Below are 22,733 nucleotides of genomic sequence, written 5' to 3' on the forward strand. Positions count from 1 at the left end.
TACTGTTGACCAGACCAGTAACTACTATTACTGTTGACCAGACCTGTAACTACTATTACTGTTGACCAGACCTGTAACTACTATTACTGTTGACCAGACCTGTAACTACTATTACTGTTGACCAGACCAGTAACTACTATTACTGTTGACCAGACCAGTAACTACTACTCCTGTTGACCAGACCAGTAACTACTATTACTGTTGACCAGACCAGTAACTACTATTACTGTTGACCAGACCAGTAACTACTATTACTGTTGACCAGACCAGTAACTACTATTACTGTTGACCAGACAAGTAACTACTACTACTGTTGACCAGACCAGTAACTACTACTACTGTTGACCAGACCAGTAACTACTATTACTGTTGACCAGACCAGTAACTACTATTACTGTTGACCAGACCAGTAACTACTATTACTGTTGACCAGACAAGTAACTACTACTACTGTTGACCAGACCAGTAACTACTATTACTGTTGACCAGACCTGTTACTACGACTACTGTTGACCAGACCAGTAACTACTACTACTGTTGACCAGACCAGTAACTACTATTACTGTTGACCAGACCAGTAACTACTACTCCTGTTGACCAGACCAGTAACTACTATTACTGTTGACCAGACCTCTAACTATTGCTGTTGACCAGACCTGTAACTACTACTACTGTTGACCAGACCTGTAACTACTGTTACTGTTGACCAGACCTGTAACTACTACTACTGTTGACCAGACCTGTAACTACTATTTCTGTTGACCAGACCTGTAACTACGACTACTGTTGACCAGACCTGTTACTACTATTACTGTTGACCAGACCAGTAACTACTACTCCTGTTGACCAGACCTGTAACTACTACTACTGTTGACCAGACCAGTAACTACTACTCCTGTTGACCAGACCAGTAACTACTATTACTGTTGACCAGACCAGTAACTACTATTACTGTTGACCAGACCAGTAACTACTACTACTGTTGACCAGACCAGTAACTACTATTACTGTTGACCAGACCAGTAACTACTATTACTGTTGACCAGACAAGTAACTACTACTACTGTTGACCAGACCAGTAACTACTATTACTGTTGACCAGACCTGTTACTACGACTACTGTTGACCAGACCAGTAACTACTACTACTGTTGACCAGACCAGTAACTACTATTACTGTTGACCAGACCAGTAACTACTACTCCTGTTGACCAGACCAGTAACTACTATTACTGTTGACCAGACCAGTAACTACTATTACTGTTGACCAGACCAGTAACTACTACTACTGTTGACCAGACCAGTAACTACTACTACTGTTGACCAGACCAGTAACTACTATTACTGTTGACCAGACCAGTAACTACTATTACTGTTGACCAGACCAGTAACTACTACTACCGTTGACCAGACCTGTAACTACTATTACTGTTGACCAGTCCTGTAACTACTACTACTGTTGACCAGACCTGTAACTACGACTACTGTTGACCAGACCTGTAACTACTGTTACTGTTGACCAGACCTGTAACTACGACTACTGTTGACCAGACCTGTAACTACTGTTACTGTTGATCAGACCTGTAACTACTACTACTGTTGACCAGATCTGTAACTACTATTACTGTTGACCAGACCTGTAACTACTATTTCTGTTGACCAGACCTGTAACTACGACTACTGTTGACCAGACCTGTAACTACTATTACTGTTGACCAGACCTGTAACTACTGTTACTGTTGACCAGACCTGTAACTACGACTACTGTTGACCAGACCTGTAACTACTATTACTGTTGACCAGACCTGTAACTACTATTTCTGTTGACCAGACCTGTAACTACGACTACTGTTGACCAGACCTGTAACTACTACTACTGTTGACCAGACCTGTAACTACTATTTCTGTTGACCAGACCTGTAACTACGACTACTGTTGACCAGACCTGTAACTACTACTACTGTTGACCAGACCTGTAACTACTACTACTGTTGACCAGACCTGTAATTACTACTACTGTTGACCAGACCTGTAACTACAATTACTGTTGACCAGACCTGTAACTACTATTTCTGTTGACTAGACCTGTAACTACGACTACTGTTGACCAGACCTGTAACTACCACTACTGTTGACCAGACCTGTAATTACTACTACTACTGTTGACCAGACCTGTAACTACTACTACTGTTGACCAGACCTGTAACTACTACTACTGTTGACCAGACCTGTTACTACTACTAATGTTGAACAGACCTGTTACTACTACTACTACTACTGTTGACCAGACCTGTAACTACCACTACTGTTGACCAGACCTGTAACTACTATTACTGTTGACCAGACCAGTAACTACTACTACTGTTGACCAGACCAGTAACTACTATTACTGTTGACCAGACCTGTAATTACTACTACTGTTGACCAGACCTGTAACTACTACTACTGTTGACCAGACCTGTAAGTACTACTACTGTTGACCAGACCTGTTACTACTACTAATGTTGAACAGACCTGTTACTACTACTACTACTACTGTTGACCAGACCTGTAACTACTACTACTGTTGACCAGACCTGTAACTACTACTACTGTTGACCAGACCTGTAACTACTGTTACTGTTGACCAGACCTGTTACTACTACTACTGTTGACCAGACCTGTAACTACTACTACTGTTGACCAGACCTGTAACTACTACTACTGTTGACCAGACCTGTTACTACTACTACTGTTGACCAGACCTGTAACTACTATTACTGTTGACCAGACGTGTAACTACTATTACTGTTGACCAGACCTGTAACTACTACTACTGTTGACCAGACCTGTAACTACTACTACTGTTGACCAGACCTGTAACTACTACTAATGTTGATCAGACCTGTAACTACTACTACTGTTGTCCAGACCTGTAACTACTACTACTGTTGACCAGACCTGTTACTACTACTACTGTTGACCAGACCTGTAACTACTATTACTGTTGACCAGACCTGTAACTACTATTACTGTTGACCAGACCTGTTACTACTACTACTGTTGACCAGACCTGTAACTACTATTACTGTTGACCAGACCTGTTACTACTACTACTGTTGACCAGACCCGTAACTACTACTGTTGACCAGACCTGTTACTACTACTACTGTTGACCAGACCTATAACTACTACTACTGTTGACCAGAGCAGTAACTACTACTACTACTGTTGACCAGACCTGTTACTACTACTACTGTTGACCAGACCCGTAACTACTACTGTTGACCAGACCTGTTACTACTACTACTGTTGACCAGATCCGTAACTACTACTACTGTTGACCAGAGCAGTAACTACTACTACTACTGTTGACCAGACCAGTAACTACTCCTACTGTTGACCAGACCCGGAACTACTACTACTGTTGAAACAGACCCGTAACTACTAGCTGCAAAATCTGGACCCCTACAAATCAGCTGAGCTAGACATTCTGGACCCTCTCTTTCTAAAATGATCTGCCGAAATTACCAGCCCCTATTTCCAGCCTGTTCAACCTCTCTTTCGTATCGTCTGAGATTCCCATAGATTGGAAAGCGGCCGCGGTCATCCCCCTCTTCAAAGGGGGAGACACTCTAGACCCAAACTGCTACAGACCTATATCTATCCTGCCCTGCCTTTCTAAGGTCTTCGGAGGCCAAGTTAACAAACAGATTACGGACCATTTCGAATCCCACCATACCTTCTCCTCTATGCAATCTGGTTTCAGAGCTGGTCATGGGTGCACCTCAGCCAATCGCAAGGTCCTAAACGATATCATAACCGCCATCAATAAGAGACATTATTGTGCAGCAATACTCATCAACCTGGCTAAGGCTTTCGACTCTGTCAATCACAACATTCTTATTGGCAGACTCAACAGCCTTGGTTTCTCAAATGATTGCCTCGCCTGGTTCACCAACTGCTTCTCAGATAGAGTTCAGTGTCTCAAATCGGAGGGCCTGTTGTCCGGACCTCTGTCAGTCACTATGAGGCTGCAACAGGGTTCAATTCTTGGGCCACTCTCTTCTCTGTATACATCAATGATGTCGCTCTTGCTGCTGGTGATTCTTTGATCCACCTCTACGCAGATGACACCATTCTGTATACTTCTGGCCCTTCTTTGGACACTGTGTTAACAAACCTCCAGACGAGCTTCAATGCCATACAACTCTCCTTCTGTGGCCTCCAACTGCTCTGAAATACAAGTAAAACTAAATGCTCTTCAACCCATCACTGCCTGCACCTTCCCGCCCGTCCAGCATCACTACTCTGGACAGTTTTGACTTAGAATATGTGGACAACTACAAATACCTAGGTGTCTGGTTAGACTGTAAACTCTCCTTCCAGACTCACATTAAACACCTCCAATCCAAAATTAAATCTAGAATTGGCTTCCTATTTTTCAACCAAGCATCCTTCACCCATGCTGCCAAACATACCATTGTAAAACTGACCATCCTACCGATCCTCAACTTTGGAGATGTAATTCACAAAATAGCCTCCAACACCCTACTCAGCAAATTGGATGCAGTCTATCACAGTGCCATCCGTTTTGTCACCAAAGCCCCATATACTACCAACCAATACGACCTGTATGCTCTCGTTGGCTGGCCCTCGCTTCATACTCATCGCCAAACCCACTGGCTCCAGGCCATCTACAAGTCTTTGCTAGGTAAAGCCCCGCCTTATCTCAGCTCACTGGTCACCATAGCAGCACCCAGACGTAGCACGCGCTGCAGTAGGTATATCTCACTGGTCACCCCCAAAGCCAATTCTTCCTTTGGCCGCCTCTCCTTCCAGTTCTCTGCTGCCAATGACTGCAACAAACTGCAAAAATCACTAAAGCTGGAGACTCTTATCTATCTCACGAGCTTTAAGCACCAGCTGTCAGAGCAGCTCACAGATCACTGCACCTGTACATAGCCCATCTGTAAATAGCCCATCCATTTACCTCATCCCAATACTGTATTTATTTATTTATCTTGCTCCTTTGCACCCCAGTATCTCTACTTGCACATTCATCTTCTGCACATTCTAACATTCAAGTGTTCAGTTGCTATATTGTAATTACTTTGCCACCATGGCCTATTTATTGCCTTACCTCCCTTATCCTACCTCATTTGCACATGCTGTATAGATACTTTTACTACTGTATTATTGATTATATGTTTGTTTATTCCATGTGTAACTCCGTGTTGTTTTATGTGTCGAACTGCTTTCCTTTATCTTGGCCAGGTCACAGCTGCAAATGAGAACTTGTTCTCAACTAAACTACCTGGTTAAATAAAGGTGAAATAAAATAAAATAAAAAGTAATAAAATACTACTACTGTTGACCAGACCTGTAACTACTACTACCATTGACCAGACCTGTAACTACTACTACTGTTGACCAGACCTGTAACTACTACTACCGTTGACCAGACATGTAACTACTACTACTGTTGACCAGACCTGTGACTACTACTACCATTGACCAGACCTGTAACTACTACTACTGTTGACCAGACCTGTAACTACTACTACCATTGACCAAACATGTAACTACTACTACTGTTGACCAGACCTGTGACTACTACTACCGTTGACCAGACCTGTAACTACTACTACCGTTGACCAGACATGTAACTACTACTACTGTTGACCAGACCTGTGACTACTACCGTTGACCAGACCTGTAACTACTACTACCGTTGACCAGACATGTAACTACTACTACTGTTGACCAGACCTGTGACTACTACTACCGTTGACCAGACCTGTAACTACTACTACTGTTGACCAGACCTGTGACTACTACTACTGTTTACCAGAACCAGAACTACTACTATAACTACTACTACTGTTGACCAGACCTGTAACTACTATTACTATTGACCAGACCTGTAACTACTATTACTGTTGACCAGACCTGTAACTACTATTACTGTTGACCAGACCTGTAACTACTACTACCGTTGACCAGACCTGTAGCGACTACTAATGTTGATCAGACCTGTAACTACTATTACTGTTGACCAGACCTGTAACTACTACTATAACTAATACTACTGTTGACCAGACCCATAACTACTACTATAACTACTACTACTGTTGACCAGACCCATAACTACTACTATAACTACTACTACTGTTGACCAGACCCATAACTACTACTATAACTACTACTACTGTTGACCAGACCCATAACTACTACTATAACTACTACTACTGTTGACCAGACCCATAACTACTAGTAGAGCTACTACTACTGTTGACCAGACCCATAACTACTACTATAATTACTACTACAGTTGACCAGACCCATAACTACTACTATAACTACTACTACTGTTGACCAGACCCGTAACTACTACTACTGTTTACCAGACCAGGAACTACTACTACTGCTGACCAAACCCTTAACTACTACTATAACTACTACTACTGTTGACCAGACCTGCAACTACTACTACTTTTGGCCAGACCCATAACTACTACTATTGTTGACCAGACCCATAACTACTAGTATAGCTACTACTACTGTTGACCAGACCCATAACTACTAGTATAGCGACTACAACTGTTGACCAGACCCATAACTACTAGTATAGCGACTACAACTGTTGACCAGACCCATAACTACTAGTATAGCTACTACTACTGTTGACCAGACCCATAACTACTAGTATAGCGACTACAACTGTTGACCAGACCCATAACTACTACTATAACTACTACTACTGTTGACCATACCCATAACTACTACTACAACTACTACTACTGTTGACCAGAACCATAACTACTACTATAACTACTACTATTGTTGACCAGACCCATAACTACTACTACTGTTGACCAGACCCTTAACTACTACTATAACTACTACTACTGTTGACCAGACCCATAACTACTAGTATAGCGACTAGTTAGAATAGTTGACCAGACTTTACTATTACTGTTGACCAGAGCAGTAACTACTACTACTGTTGACCAGAGCAGTAACTACTATTACTGTTGACCAGAGCAGTAACTACTATTACTGTTGACCAGAGCAGTAACTACTACTACTGTTGACCAGACCTGTTACTACTACTACTGTTGACCAGAGCAGTAACTACTATTACTGTTGACCAGAGCAGTAACTACTACTACTGTTGACCAGAGCAGTAACTACTACTACTGTTGACCAGAGCAGTAACTACTACTACTGTTGACCAGAGCAGTAACTACTATTACTGTTGACCAGAGCAGTAACTACTACTACTGTTGACCAGAGCAGTAACTACTACTACTGTTGACCAGAGCAGTAACTACTATTACTGTTGACCAGAGCAGTAACTACTACTACTGTTGACCAGAGCAGTAACTACTACTACTGTTGACCAGAGCAGTAACTACTACTACTGTTGACCAGACCTGTTACTACTACTACTGTTGACCAGAGCAGTAACTACTATTACTGTTGACCAGAGCAGTAACTACTACTACTGTTGACCAGAGCAGTAACTACTACTACTGTTGACCAGAGCAGTAACTACTACTACTGTTGACCAGAGCAGTAACTACTATTACTGTTGACCAGAGCAGTAACTACTACTACTGTTGACCAGAGCAGTAACTACTACTACTGTTGACCAGAGCAGTAACTACTATTACTGTTGACCAGAGCAGTAACTACTACTACTGTTGACCAGAGCAGTAACTACTATTACTGTTGACCAGAGCAGTAACTACTATTACTGTTGACCAGAGCAGTAACTACTACTACTGTTGACCAGACCAGTAACTACTATTACTGTTGACCAGAGCAGTAACTACTACTACTGTTGACCAGACCAGTAACTACTATTACTGTTGACCAGAGCAGTAACTACTACTACTGTTGACCAGACCTGAAACTACTCTTCAGTCTGTCTGTCTCTCTTTACAACACAAGCACATAGCTCTCAAGGAACACCACTCTGATGCTAACAGAGACTAATGCTCCATTGCTGCTCTTCTCTCTTTCTCTCTTCTCTATCTTTGAAATCACATTAGTTTCTGATGTGTAGTAAGTGCATTAAGTCCATATTGTTTACCAGTCTTAGTTCTTGCGTGATGACATTAGCTGCCTTTTTCAATTGATCGCTGGCTATGCCTGGTGGAGTGTATTTCTCTTGAATGCTGGTGGAAATTGGGATAAAACCGAGACAAAGCTCTTACTAATGGCTCATGGTCACCATATATGCTGCTCATGATCATACACTCAATGCTTCAATCATAGAGAAAGACCAGATGGTTTTATGCGTCTTCAAAATAGAAGTAACGACTGGGTTACAAAATGTCTCACAACGCAAAACTACATACACAGATTGTGCAATGCCCCAACTCTCTATGAAAAACACCTACAGCACATTTCAGAATTTCACAGCCCTCCAATCCACCCAAGGCAAGGAACAAGGGATAAAAGCAGGAGAAGTCTGTTCTATGCTGTTTGTGAGTTAACCAGGGCTCTGGCTAGCTGTTAGAGTACATTCAAGAGAGCAGAGCAGGTGGTGAGAGATTAGCGCCATGTAGCAGCTTTCCCTGGCCCCAGCCTTGCTGTAAACACACAGGGGATGCTCTGGGGGAACTGTTTAGGCGTTAAAGCAAACACACAAAATATCTGACAAACAGTTTACTCGCTCGCTTGCATTCTTCTAACAAACCCACCATGCCTGGCCCCCTTTTGTCTAAACTGCAACATTCCGTGAGTACAGTTTCCTGACACCATTCTGAAATATGGCGGGAAGCGATACCGACTGAAAGTAGGGGGAATCCGTCATATTAATGGAATATTCATTCATTCAACAGTTCTCTTTGTGACATTCTACACACACAAACACTATGAGCCATGGATACAATTCTACATCACACAGCTTAATGCGCTCTGCTCATTCTAAAGCATGAGAGACAGATAGTGGATAAATAAATTCCCTGCAGACCACATTGTTTTCCTGTTGCGTGTCATACATTCCTCTGGTGTTTTACAATCACTAATGTGTTTCTCACAGCTTTCTTGTGTGCCTTTAGTGTGACCGAAAATGACTGTGGCCCCTTAGAAAATGGTTGGAGGTCAAATACTGTAGTTGAATTACCCTCTATTTTGGATGGATCGTTGCTGTTTTCGAGTTGAAATTAGTGTTTGTAAAACATATCAAACGTCTGGGTACTTCTTCTTTTTTTCTCCTCCGTCTCAATAGAGGTCGTTTCTGATGCAATGCAACACTTCAGAGAGATAAAGCTGTGTGTGTGCTGATCAAATGATGTGTAACAGATAACAGCAACTCATGGACAATATGCACGGAAGCGTACATACCCTTACACTCACTCACACACTCATCCAAATGCAGGTATAGGCAAAACATTGAGTAGATGTGACTCACACTGTCAACGAATGACTGGACTTAACATTGGGTTCCTCTTGCCGTGAGTAAACATGACGAAAGAAATTAGGCTTTCTAAAAGAATGTTGTTATTTACTCAGTATTTGTAATTTATTCCTCAGAGGTTCCCATAAAAACACACTGGAGTCTGAGGTCTGAGTGTTGAGGCAGGAGCATGTAGAGAGACCTCTTAATGTGGTTTTATGAGAAACTGCCAGTGGACTGTGTCCCAGCAGCTCTTTAGTGGTAGAAGTGAACGGTGTCAAAGACAAGTTCTCAATAGGATGGGCCCTTGGGACTCCTCCAGATGCCCACAGTAACTGTTATTAGCAACACTCAGTCTGGAGATTGCCAGGCCAGGCCACTCACTCCATCCAAAATATGCAGATATGAAGAAAGAGAGAGAAGGAGCCATGTTGCAGTTGTAAATGAGAACTTGTTCTCAACTGGCCTACCTGGTTAAATAAAGGTGAAAAAAAAAAGCTAAGGCATCCAGCTGTTACAAACACCCAACTCTCAACCAACCACAGCCTGAGCCCCAACCCCAGCCCCAACCCCCCTTCCTTGGGGTGCCAGAGCAGAGCACATGTGCCACTGATTTGACTGTGCCTGCATCACTGAGGCTCGACTCGACATGAGAGCGCCACAGAGTCTCACCTACATCATAGAACTCTCCTCCCCCGACACAGCTTTCCTTATTGTTCTCTGCTAAGGAGAGCAGACCTGCTTGTCAATAGCCCTCTGATGTAGTAGGGTTGACATACAGTCTGTGGCTCATGGGACGTTCACTACTAGCCTGATTACAAAAGCAGCCCACATGCTGACTCCAAAAACAGGTGGTCTGCAGAAAACTGAAAATGCTTACCGAAAGGAATTAGGAAAATCTGGGCCACTGGCCGTAAGCAAACGACTGGGCCATCCGCAGAGGACACCAGATTGATGTCTATACCAGACAAAGCATTGTTTACTCTGGGCAAACAACCTCCCGATGAGGAATTGTAAAACAGCAGTATGGGGACAGAAATACATGTAGTGCAACACACAGGGAATGGTGGGACGTGTGGGAGGTGGTTGGCCACACCTCCAGACACAGCTATGGTTTGGTGAGGCAGCATGGAGCCCACCAGTTAGCTCTCCCAGTCAGCACAGTAATGTAGAGTAATAGGGAGAGGAAGGGCCTGTGGCGGCAGGAGGCAGCCGGTGGCACGCGGTGGTGTGGCGGGTGCTGTGACTCAGTGATTAGCAGAGACTGACAGACGGCTGAGATGAGACAGGCCGACGCCACATCAAGGTCTGAGGTGACGTTAGACTGAGAGATGCTCATGTGGCCCACAGAGGGGATGGAAAAGAGGAAGGAGAGGGGGAGAGGAGCAATGAGAGGGAGGAGGCTGTAAAAAACCTTCAAGCTTGTTACTTCTTCTTTCCTAACTCGTGGACATGCTGTTTCTTTGTTTTGGTTGGCGTCTCGAGAAGGCTTATTGGTGAAGGCTACACTCCAAGAGATGAATCTATTCTGTTTTTGACAAGGTCTAAAGAAATCATCTTTCAAGAAGTTCACATACCGTTATAGAACTTCAAAAAGATTTAGAGTACAACCAAATTAATTTTTCAACCCGATTCCACACATGCCTATGCTTTCAGCACATCTTACAGTATGTGCCACACCTTCAAATGCCTTTCTTGCGCTCACTCTCCACATATGCTTACTATTTAGCACACTGATGTATCACAAGGTAGCACGCCTACTTTTATATGACTAAGTTCTGAAAGGCTAAATTAATGCGTGTAGTCACAAGAGAGACATCCCGATTTTGCCCACGCACGATAATGTTTCACAGATTAACAGGGCAGGACTAAGGTCAGAGAGATGAATGAACGAAGGAGGAGAAGGAGGAGGGAGGAGATGCCCATTTAATGATATTATAGGGTGACATCATAGCCCATTCACAGCAGAGACACTGGGTCATTGTGGCCAGTAGAAAAGTATTCCTCTTCATAGACAACCATTCTACCAACAGCCCAGGCTTTGAAACATCTGCCCCACATGAGATGAGTCTGAGGCACATTCGGGAGACTGGGCATTCAGTGTATCCACTGGGCACAACGGCAGCCTGGCATTATGGAGACATTGTTTAGCTAAACACTGTTGAATTACTATGGGTAAAGCACCAAATACCAGACACCAAAAAGTGCTTTTGATCGAACATCCTGGTTGGCCATTACTTGATTTGGCAAAGTGAAATGGACTGCAGCATACCTCTTTGTTCTGTTGGGTCCAGCAGCACCAACCCACATCAGAGGAGCCTAAATCGCACCACCGCTATTTGCACAGCTGCCAAATGGCCAGGCGGGCTCAAACACGGGCACATTTTGCATTTTACACAGCACTACTGGAGGAGTGCTGACACTGTCAAACCAGCCCTGAGCTGACACATGCTTATTTTAGCCACCCTGCCCAGAAGGAAAACACTCCTCACCATACCAACAGGCACCAAAATGGGGAGGGACAGTCGGGCGTCAGCCTCTGGCTCCTGGCCCATTGTGGACCCTGGCTGGCTGTATGTGACATGGGTGTGTGGTGGCATAGGGGGCCCTGAGTGTAGCCGCCCAGCCCGGTGGTGCAGCATGCCAGTTAAGACAAGCAGCCGCGTCTTAACCAGATAAAAGGGAGACTCGCACCCAGCAGGCCTGCCTGCCACACACATTCCTCTCAGTCAATGAACCCTGACCTGCAGACCTGAAGAACAGAGAGAGAGGAATCCTAGACCATGCAGGGAGGACTCAGTCAGTACATGAAAGCACATGTCCTTATACACGATACAGAGTGGTAGGAATAGTGTAAGTACAGCACTGTAAAGAAGCCATGAGCTACATTCTTTTGAAATCAGAAAAAGGGGCCCTGTTATTTTGCAATCCAACACCCCCCGTCTTGAGAAGGAATCGGACTTATCTCAGCATTCGCAGCTCCACTCCTTAGCTTTATCGTTTTGTTATGGCTACTTGATAAACTGAGTAATCAGCTACTGCACCATGCTCTACATTGGACTGGGCTTACAGTCAAATCTAATTCAATATAGCAGCACTTTATTGCCAAGTATTCACTTGCTTGTAGAAATCTTTCACTTGTATTTCCCAATATATCATTGACTCTACTCATTTCAAATCTGACTTCTGTGTGGGAATGAAGGATCTACTATGTCAGTACTTATACAGTAACACTCAGGAACCTGCTTTTTGGTATATAAACAGCTTTGTTTGGGATCACCCCTAACCTCCACAGTCTGTAGACACTTAAAATGAATTATCTCAGTGGGATAGAGTGAAAAAAGCTTCAGTAAACTGACACTCACTGCACCTTCACAAAGATAGAAAAATAAACAAGACAATGAGATGTACTCCAACCACTTAATCCTATTGTCTTGCTGTGTGTGTGTGTGTGCGTGTGTGTGCGTGTGTGTGTGTGTGTGTGTGTGTGTGTGTGTGTGTGTGTGTGTGTGTGTGTGTGTGTGTGTGTGTGTGTGTGTGTGTGTGTGTGTGTGTGTGTGTGTGTGTGTGTGTGTGTGTGTGCCTGCGTGCATGCGCGTGCGTGTGCGTGCGTTGCACCCTCTACAACCATTGTGATTATTACTTGACCCTGTTGGTCATCTATGAATGTGTGTGAGTGTGTGTGTGTGTGTGTGTGTGTGTGTGTGTGTGTGTGTGTGTGTGTGTGTGTGTGTGTGTGTGTGTGTGTGTGTGTGTGTGTGTGTGTGTGTGTGTGTGTGTGTGTGTGTGTGTGTGTGTGTGTGTGTGTGTGTGTGTGTGTGCACATAGATAGAGAATAACAAAATCCTCTGCCTAGGTATCATCACTCTATGGCTCACTTAAACCTTTCCACCATTCACAAAGATCCTGTCATGTTCTGTCATGCCTACTCAGTATAACTCAGCCACGGAGGAACAGTGGGCCACTGGTCTACTGTCCTATTTGCAGTGAGAGAAGCTAGCTACATGGAAACGGGGAAGGAGTAGATGTAATGTGTATGTCTGATATAGAGAGTCTTGGCAGCTACAGCCTGACCCCAGCACACACGGTCGGCAGAGAAAGCTAGCATTGCGAAATGGCTTTGCAAGATAGCGGTATGTTTTGGCAACCCCACTGCAGCTGTCAGCAACTTTTTGATATGAGTGCGTTACCATGAGTGTGTGTGCGTATGTGTGTATGTGCGCACACGCGTGTGTGTACGTGCGTGCTCTCCTCCTGCAGGTGTAATCTGAGTTAAGGTGGTGAACACATCTCCGGTGCTTGACCTCAAGGAGTCATTACACTTTCTTCTTATTTTTCTGCATAACGGGTTACGGAGGAGTGTATGTATCATGTTTCTATGGCATCTCAAGCCTTTGCCACCTTAACAGCTGTCACACTTCTGAAGCCATAAATGTATAGATTTGAATATTAGCCTAATGTTAGCTTTTAAAGCCCAGTCAGCCCTCTCAATGAAGGAAGAAAGAGTGAAATCAGCCTGACTCTAAATGTAAAAGAACAGTGTCACTTTGAAGGGAATTAAACCACAGAGTTCTAAATACAGACTCAAACACTATGTTGTGTGGGCTTGCACTCCATTCCCCAGCCCAGTGCAACCATGACCTGGCCTTACGGGCAACAGGCAGGATATCCAGCCTTCAGGCCTGCACAGTCATCAACCCTGTCTGCCTCTGGTTCTCTCTTGAGGCTCTGGCTAAACCCCTCAGCACGAGGAGAAGAGGAGAGGGGGGAAGGAGAGGGGGAACGGAGAAGGGGAGAGGAGAGGGGGAAAGGAGAGGAGGGGAGGGGGAAAGGAGAAGGGGAGAGGAGAGGGGAAAGGAGAGGAGGAGAGGAGATGGGGAAAGGAGAGGAGAGGAGAGGGTGAAAGGAGAGGGGGAAAGGAGAGGGGTGAGGAGAGGGGGAAAGGAGAGGGGGAGAGGAGAGGGGGAAAGGAGAGGGGGAAAGGAGAGGAGCAGAGGAAAGGGGGAAAGGAGAGGGGGAGAGGAGAGGAGAGGGGGAAAGGAGAGGGGGAAAGGAGAGGAGCAGAGGAAAGGGGGAAAGGAGAGGGGGAGAGGAGAGGGGGAGAGGAGAGGAGAGGGGGAAAGGAGAGGGGTAGTACTGATGACTGGGCACCAGTGGTGGTTTCCCATGCAGACAGCAGCATGCCTGATATGACACCCCCTCCCTGGACTGGGGCTACTCTGGGTGGCCAGGGAGGGAGATGGGATTATGATAGTAGGTGCCCGGCAAGGCAAGATCTACTCAGCATGAAAGAGAAGGCTTACTCTAGAGAGGGAACTAATTTGAAAAGGGAAGAAAATACACCAAAGGCACATACTAAAGGCACATACTAAAGGCACATACTGAAGGCACAAGGCTACTGTACAGCTCCATAAATAATGTATTCAAATTAACAAACGTTTTATGACTGAGTAGAAGTGTCAACTGTCAAATTAACATATTTTTTTTAAACACACGGGAACTTTTCAAACACTAGTATGCAGAATATCATACTGATTGCTTTAGTCTCAACATGTTCTTTGCCATAGTTGAACTAAGTGTTCATATAGGTTAAATAGTTCAATCATGACTACTCGTGAATTAACTCTTCATCCATGAAATATGATTGTCAGTCTAATGCAGGGTTCAGCAGCTGCAGCTTTAGCCTGCAGTCTAGCCGTGTGACACAGAGCATTAGACCGGTATGTTGAGAACATGAGATGGACGATTAAGAAATACAATTATGTAAACGGGAATACCATTTAGCCTAAATTGCATAAGAGTAATAATGTATTTCCCTTTGTCCCTTATTTTATCCAGCACAACTTTATCCAGCACAACTGATCCACAAACATTTATCCAAAAACGTTGTCTTATTCGTTTACACAATAAACAAATGAATGTTTTGCATGCACAACAATTGTGAAGACGCGATAGGACACGGACATATCCCGTTAGGCTAAATGATGGCTTTATCATAGAAAAATACTTATTACCTCCATTGATACATGTTGCACTACATAGGATGGCATTTGCCTTATAAAAGTTGACCAGAGTTTTAAATGCAAGCCGCTATGCATCGCACAACATGAAACATACGGAGCGATCATAGGCAACAGTAATTACAAGTCAGCCAAAAAACAAAAGTTGCTGTACTCACCGTCCATTCTTTCAGACTTTATGATGGTTAATGTCGGTTTCATATCGACAGCTGCCGTCATGATCATCAGATCAATTTGTTCGATAACGGGATGATCAATTTAGTCTCTCTCTCTAAAACAAGAATCCCGTATAATTTACAAAAAAAAATATAAAAAATCCCTTGCCGTCCAATAAAGTTTTGATTTACTCAAAAACAATATTGCGTTTTTCCTGTCCTCCCGCTTCAATTTATCTCCACCAAAATGTATCCAGTAAGTCTACAAACTTCTCTTTCAATCGCTCTCTGTCCGCTACTCTCTGTCCGCTACTCTCTCTCTCTCTCTCTCTCTCTCTCTCTCTCTCTCTCTCTCTCTCTCTCTCTCTCTCTCTCTCTCTCATTCCCTCCTGCTATCTATCTCCGTCAGGGCGTTTCTGTCGCTCTGACTGAGCAGTACGAAATAGGTTGTGTTGTTCCCTCCGTGGAGCCTAAATGTACCACCGGCATCTGAAGGGGCGGCGTTTCTGCCGCCAGTGGTCAAACTCGTTTTGCATGGCCCGGTTCCCCGGGTAGGCATAGTTCTCATTTTACACCATTCCATTGGTCTTTAAGTGAAATCTCCAACATACCGGAGCATCGGGCCATGCAAACAAACTCCACCAGTGATTCACAATTCAATTACATTCTTGCCTGCTGTCTTTCTATGAGAATCAATCATCCGCATGTTCACGCAAATTAGTCCAATTCGGAGGCTGGTAGTAGGCTATTTTGGACAGCTGATTAGTTAGGCAATTTCTTAGGTCTGAATACTTTCTGAAGGCACTGTAACAAGCATTTCAGGCTAAGGGGACCATCTGTGTCCAACTCCAAGGGTCCAAGCGTCCTCATAAACACCTCAGAGTATTTCCTGTTCACCTTGTACTGATCAATAAAAACCAAGCCTGTCTTTTTACAGAACTGCCTCTCAGGCTTTTGAAAAGGGATGACGTCTTGGTAGAATGCACAGGATATGATGCTCCTGAAACTTGAAACATATCCTAAATCAATCAGTGGCAGTGGCAACCAGTCATTCAGGGCAGGTGGGGCAGAGCATATTTTGCCCCCCCCCCACCAAAACAAATATAGATTATTTATTTTTTTATGTTGCCCCTGTTTTGCATGTTATTTTGGCACTAATATGTGTCAGATATAAGTTTGCAAACAATGTAAAAATGTTTTATCATTGAGTTAATAAAGCATCCATACAAACAGGTGTTTCAGCCTAGCTCAGTGCTTTCTGTGGTGATTGGGCAGCCAGCGGAACATATGGAGTGTAGGGGTTGGTAATGTTCTGTAGTTGCACCTGTGATTGGCTCGGTGTTCTATCACTCATTGGGACACTACGCCACCGCAAAATCTATGGGGAGAGCTCAAAGATTTAAGCTCCTTGGGTGCTGCTATGACAGGGTTACATTAGAATTGCCCATCCAAGAAGGCTCATGGTCATTGGCCACATATAAAATGATGTCAAATCACGTTATATCTACCGTAGCTTTGATTGGACTGATTATGTCGACATCATACTTTCAAAATCTTAGCTAGCAAGCCAGCAGTCATCATCATGAATCAAATCGAAGAAATCACTAGCCTGCTATTCAGTGGAGTGGGCGCGTGGTCCAATTCTGGGTTTAGGGGTCTCTTTCACAAGCTTGAAAGGATAAACATTTAACATTGGGCATGTTGTCAATCCAGCTGGAAACTTGGAACCGGGAAAAAACTCTGGAAAAAAGAGCATCCAACTCAGAATTCCAAGTCGGGATTCTCGGGCCTCTTTCTAGAGCTTCGACCTGAAGATCACTGACGTCATGATTCAACCTTGTTTTTTTCAGAGTTCTCAGTTGTCTTGAAAACCCCATAAATACAGAGAATGCCAGACTTTCATGATGAAGTTTGATGACAAAATTAGCCTACGAAGGACCGCCGCACCACCTTCCTGTTCAAGTGAGCACAGCACAACAAGGCTGAATGAACTGTTTCGCTGCCAGACAAGGCTCTGCTAATATCCAGGTGTAGCAGTGGTAAGGTGTTGGGACTGCTGTTGGGACTCTGCTGTTGGGACAGCTTTATGTAGGCCCCAACAGTTTGTGGGCACCGTTTGTCACCATTATAGTGCAATTCATGCATTGTTTAGTGTTGTGTTGTGTAGTGGATTTCCTGGCATCCATAAAAACATTTGGGGGGGAGTTTGCCCCACCAAGATTTAAATGCTAAAACCATCATTGCTCAGTGGACACATAAAATTCCAAATAAATGGATCTATTGGCTCTTTATCGACACAAATCAAATTGAGGCCCCTGTCATCATGGCCATCACAGCTAATTTGATTTGTAAGGGTTACTGTTTTATCTATAAGTTCCATTTCATGTGTTAGTCAGTTTTTTAGCCTACTCCGACGAGGGACAGTCAGCGTGTTATTTCGGAAATTGAATCAAGATTTAGTTATGCCTCTTGTAGGAAAATGGCTGAATATATGAGCAAGAGTGAAAGGGTGCTGGTGCTCCACTTGGAACAAAGACAACCATATGGTAATTACCTGCCATGGCAACAGATTGTCATTGCAATTGTCACATGCAGGTCTCGTTGCTTCTTTAGTGGAACCTAGCGATGTTGACAACAGTAAGACGGTCTGTCCAAGACAAGATTACTGGTAGAAGTAGACAGCTAAAGTACAATCGTTTCATTGTTTGTGAGATGTGGAATTAATTCCTCAAACAAACAATACAGTGACATTGGATTTAGCCAGTGTATCAGCATCCAATCTACACAGGTCTGCATACACAAAATAACATAGTTAGCTAGATAAGTCAATATGGTCCATCCTAATATGCAAGGCAACATGATTATGCATGTACGTAGCTACAGTATACCTCTAAATGGGATTGGGAGTTAGGGGAGCCAGGCGTATTGATCATGTATGGATTTTTAAATAGAGATCTTTCACCATCTCCATTAGCGAACCTGGATAATGTTTCACTTGACAGATATCAGCCATAGTGGAAATGCCAGGCAGAGATGTCATGTGGCCTCTGCGGTCTCACTGCTCCTCACAAGGGGCCATCAAGAGGGTGGGAGGGGTGGTTTAAGGGTATCTTTCAATTCATTTCAGTCAGTCAGTCACTCTCCTCTCTCTCCCTCTCACTGCCCATCTTTGTTTTGGCTTAATGAGCTCCTTGTATTTACTCTTAAAAGGACAGCCCAGATCCTTTGCCTGAGAACAGCCATTAAGACTAATAGCGTTGCTGACTAATATCTGGACTGGAGCTAGCAGAGTGGCCTTTTCAATGGGGGTGCGTTATGCCCCCTCTCACTCCCTTATATGTATCATCCATGTGTTAATTAATGGTGAACATTTAAAGTGGGTATTAATCTATCTATGTACTTAATATATTAGCTTGAAACTTACTCAGTTCTGCAAATAGGTCAAGTTGAATATACATTTCTGTTTAATGTTTTGAGAGCTCTACAGACACATATAAGCGCAGGCAGACTGATGTACCCATGTTCTCCTTGGTTGATACACTCTAGTCTTCATTCAGTATTATCTTTCTGACCTGCTAAACTCATTTCCATGAGCGTTCCAACAGAGTGAATAAGAACTGGGTCTCCCTTTACTAAAACACTTCAAAGACAGAATCTGAGAGGAAATATTAAAATAAATAAAACATTATCTTTCCAAAAGTCAGGTACAGATGTAGGATCTTAGTTTGCAGGAGTGAAATTCAGGAAATGTACAACTTGTAGTGCATTTGAGGTTTAAAAAGTCGTCTGAAGTTTGACATTTACGAAAAAATGTATCAACCCGAACAAAAATGTCCATTAATTGTAATCCACATAATCCTTCACATTTCCTGTTGCTGCAGGATTATTTTCCTGCTGTAGCAAACTGCCTCAAATGAAGATCCTACATTTGTAAGAACTAGGGCTATTGTTGTTTACCCAAATATGCAGTTTCCTGGATACTACTACATCAGGTAGCCTAGTGGTTAGAGTGTTGGGCCAGTCATTGAAAGGTTGCTGGATTGAATCCAAGGTTTAAAAAAATATGTTGTTCTATCCCTGAGCAAGGAAGTTAACCCACTGTTCCCTGGATGCTGTTAATGTTGATTAAGGCAGCACCCAGCACCTCTCTGATTCAGAGGTTGGGTTAAATGCAGAAGACACATTTCAGTTGTACCACTGACTAGGTTTCCTTTCCCAAATATGTTAGTCACTGGTCATTGTACTGTAATGTATACATTGTACAGTTACAGATAGAATAGATGTTTATGGGAATGAAAAAGTCTATACATGTCATTGTACGTGTAAGTGACAGCCCTCCCATGAGACTGAGCAGCAGCTCCACCATCATCTCCCACTGATCAGGCAACATGTGCACTTGGGTTTCAATGTCTAGCTTCTTTACCTGGCAAATGCTGTTGCCATGGTTTTGACAGTTAGGGGTTCATGCAATAGCATTGCAGTTTAGCAGCTATAGCTAACGCCGCTCCTCAGGCACATCTGTTATGGCTGCCTGCTTTTCCTTAATCCAGACATATAACTGGTACACCTGCTGCTGCTGCTGCTGCTGCCAGGGGTTAATTGACAGCTAGCTAGCTGAAAGGACCAACTGTTGCTACCAGAGGTTAACTGACAGTTAGCTAGCTGAAAGGCCCTGCTGCTGCTACCAGAGGTTAACTGACAGTTAGCTAGCTGAAAGGCCCTGCTGCTGCTACCAGGGGTTAACTGACAGTTAGCTAACTGAAAGGCCCTACTGCTGCTACTAGGGGTTAACTGACAGTTAGCTACCTGAAAGGACCTGCTGCTGCTACCAGGGGTTAACTGACAGTTAGCTAGCTGAAAGGCCCTGCTGCTGCTACCAGGGGTTAACTGACACCAGGCTAGCTGAAAGGACCTGATGCTGTTACCAGGGGTTAACTGACACCAGGCTAGCTGAAAGGACCTGATGCTGTTACCAGGGGTTAACTGACACCAGGCTAGCTGAAAGGACCTGATGCTGTTACCAGGGGTTAACTGACACCAGGCTAGCTGAAAGGACCTGATGCTGTTACCAGGGGTTAACTGACACCAGGCTAGCTGAAAGGACCTGATGCTGTTACCAGGGGTTAACTGACACCAGGCTAGCTGAAAGGACCTGATGCTGTTACCAGGGGTTAACTGACACCAGGCTAGCTGAAAGGACCTGATGCTGTTACCAGGGGTTAACTGACACCAGGCTAGCTGAAAGGACCTGATGCTGTTACCAGGGGTTAACTGACACCAGGCTAGCTGAAAGGACCTGATGCTGTTACCAGGGGTTAACTGACACCAGGCTAGCTGAAAGGACCTGATGCTGTTACCAGGGGTTAACTGACACCAGGCTAGCTGAAAGGACCTGATGCTGTTACCAGGGGTTAATTGACACCAGGCTAGCTGAAAGGACCTGATGCTGCTACCAGGGGTTAACTGACACCAGACTAGCTGAAAGGACCTGATGCTGTTACCAGGGGTTAACTGACAGCTAGCTAGCTGAAATAACCTGCTGCTGGTACCAGCCAATGGGTATGGCATGACTGGATTGGCCTCCCTGTGCTTAGACACCACTTAGCGAGTAATTGATCAATCACTCATTGACACACACACACACACAAACACACACACACACACACGCACACACACACACACACACACACACACACACACACACACACACACACACACACACACACACACACACACACACACACACACACACACATACACACAGCACACTGGTCTCTTAGCCGTCAGGGGATGCCATAAACTGGATGCAGTTCTGCTGAGATCATAGGCCTTGAGTAGAGACAGGACCACAGGCTGTGTGTGTGTGTGTGTGTGTGTGTGTGTGTGTGTGTGTGTGTGTGTGTGTGTGTGTGTGTGTGTGTGTGTGTGTGTGTGTGTGTGTGTGTGTGTGTGTGTGTGTGTGTGTGTGTGTGTGTGTGTGCGTGTGTGTGTGTTTGAGTGAGTATGCTGGGGGTGGTTCTGGGCCTCCCTGAACAAAAGCTCTTTCTGAACAATTGCCTTCGCTAAAAAGACGTATCTTCCTCCATTAGCGCCACCACGTGCCCCCCATCACTCCATTGTGCAAATAATTAAATTACCCCCCCCCCTCCCCCGGAGTCTCTGAGCCTCCCAGGTCTCCCTCCTTCTTTCCATCCCTCCGACCTTCTGAGAGAGAGCTCACTGATGAAGATCAACCACCACCCGCAGCTAAAGGAAAGCCCCTCGTCTCCCCAGTTACATTTACATTACATTTAAGTCATTTAGCAGACGCTCTTATCCAGAGCGACTTACAAATTGGAGTTAGACTACAGCCTGTCTATTATAAGCTGGTCTGCATTACAATATAGTGTTAACATCACTAGATGGATTCATTGGTTGACTGTAAAAGCTCACAATATACCAAATGTGATATGATTATAATACCATTATGATAATAACAATATACTCATTGCCCATTATCTACACTGACACATTGTTCAGTCCTGACACACTCATAAGCGTGTAATGACAGTAGGTATTACTAAGCCACATAATAGCATTTTTACAATAGAGGTCTTTTCTTGGATCATACCCACATGTCCCACCTTTCCGATGAGCTGGCATTAGTTGCATCACCTCTTCCCATGATGGTACTGTATTTCCTTGAAGACTGAATGTTCTGTATATGTGGTCACTTGTTAGTCACCATAGAGGAATTGACCCCACTTACCCTTACCAGAACTGGTCTATGCAGCTATGTACAGAGGCTCTCTAGAGAACAATTTTTACATATGCCTAATGGCTGTGCCACCCCCGGCCCAATGCCAGCTTATCAGCTGTCCCTACAAACAAAGTCAATGTCACTACTACAACCCCTCACAAAAACATAGCCTAGCGAAGTGGGGCTGTTTTGCGACCCTCTGCTTCAGAGTTGTCTCTCTTTTTCCCCTCATTTTGTTTTATTGTTGGGGGAAGTGTGCTTCGGCCTGATTAGCATCGCTGTTTCCTCCTTTCCCATAACCTCCAGACCCCCGCAGGCTGCTTGTTTACTCTTAGAAAAAATAAATAGGCCTGCGCCCGTGAGGACGTGCCCCTCATCAGAGGCGAAGACGCCCACCCCCCTGTCCCCAATCTCTCCCCCCTCCCCTCC

The 22,733-nt window shown here is 44.3% G+C and overlaps 1 protein-coding gene across 3 annotated transcripts in view; it reads right to left on the reverse strand.

The window, feature by feature from the left end:
- Positions 1 to 22,733, reverse strand: part of ets1 (v-ets avian erythroblastosis virus E26 oncogene homolog 1) — a 51,883-nt gene that overhangs the window by 22,137 nt on the left and 7,013 nt on the right. Inside the window, exon 1 of one of the 3 annotated variants that reach the window (XM_064985064.1) lies at positions 15,569 to 16,025. The exons of the other annotated variants lie outside the window; for them this stretch is intronic. Within the exon in view, the coding sequence (XP_064841136.1) occupies positions 15,569 to 15,635 (67 nt within the window). The 5' untranslated portion in view covers positions 15,636 to 16,025. Of the gene's footprint in view, positions 1 to 15,568; positions 16,026 to 22,733 lie in introns of those variants that run through there. 3 annotated transcript variants of the gene reach the window in all.

The sequence above is a fragment of the Oncorhynchus masou genome, chromosome 13 (genome assembly GCF_036934945.1).
Source record: "Oncorhynchus masou masou isolate Uvic2021 chromosome 13, UVic_Omas_1.1, whole genome shotgun sequence".
In the NCBI taxonomy this organism is placed as follows: domain Eukaryota; kingdom Metazoa; phylum Chordata; class Actinopteri; order Salmoniformes; family Salmonidae; genus Oncorhynchus; species Oncorhynchus masou.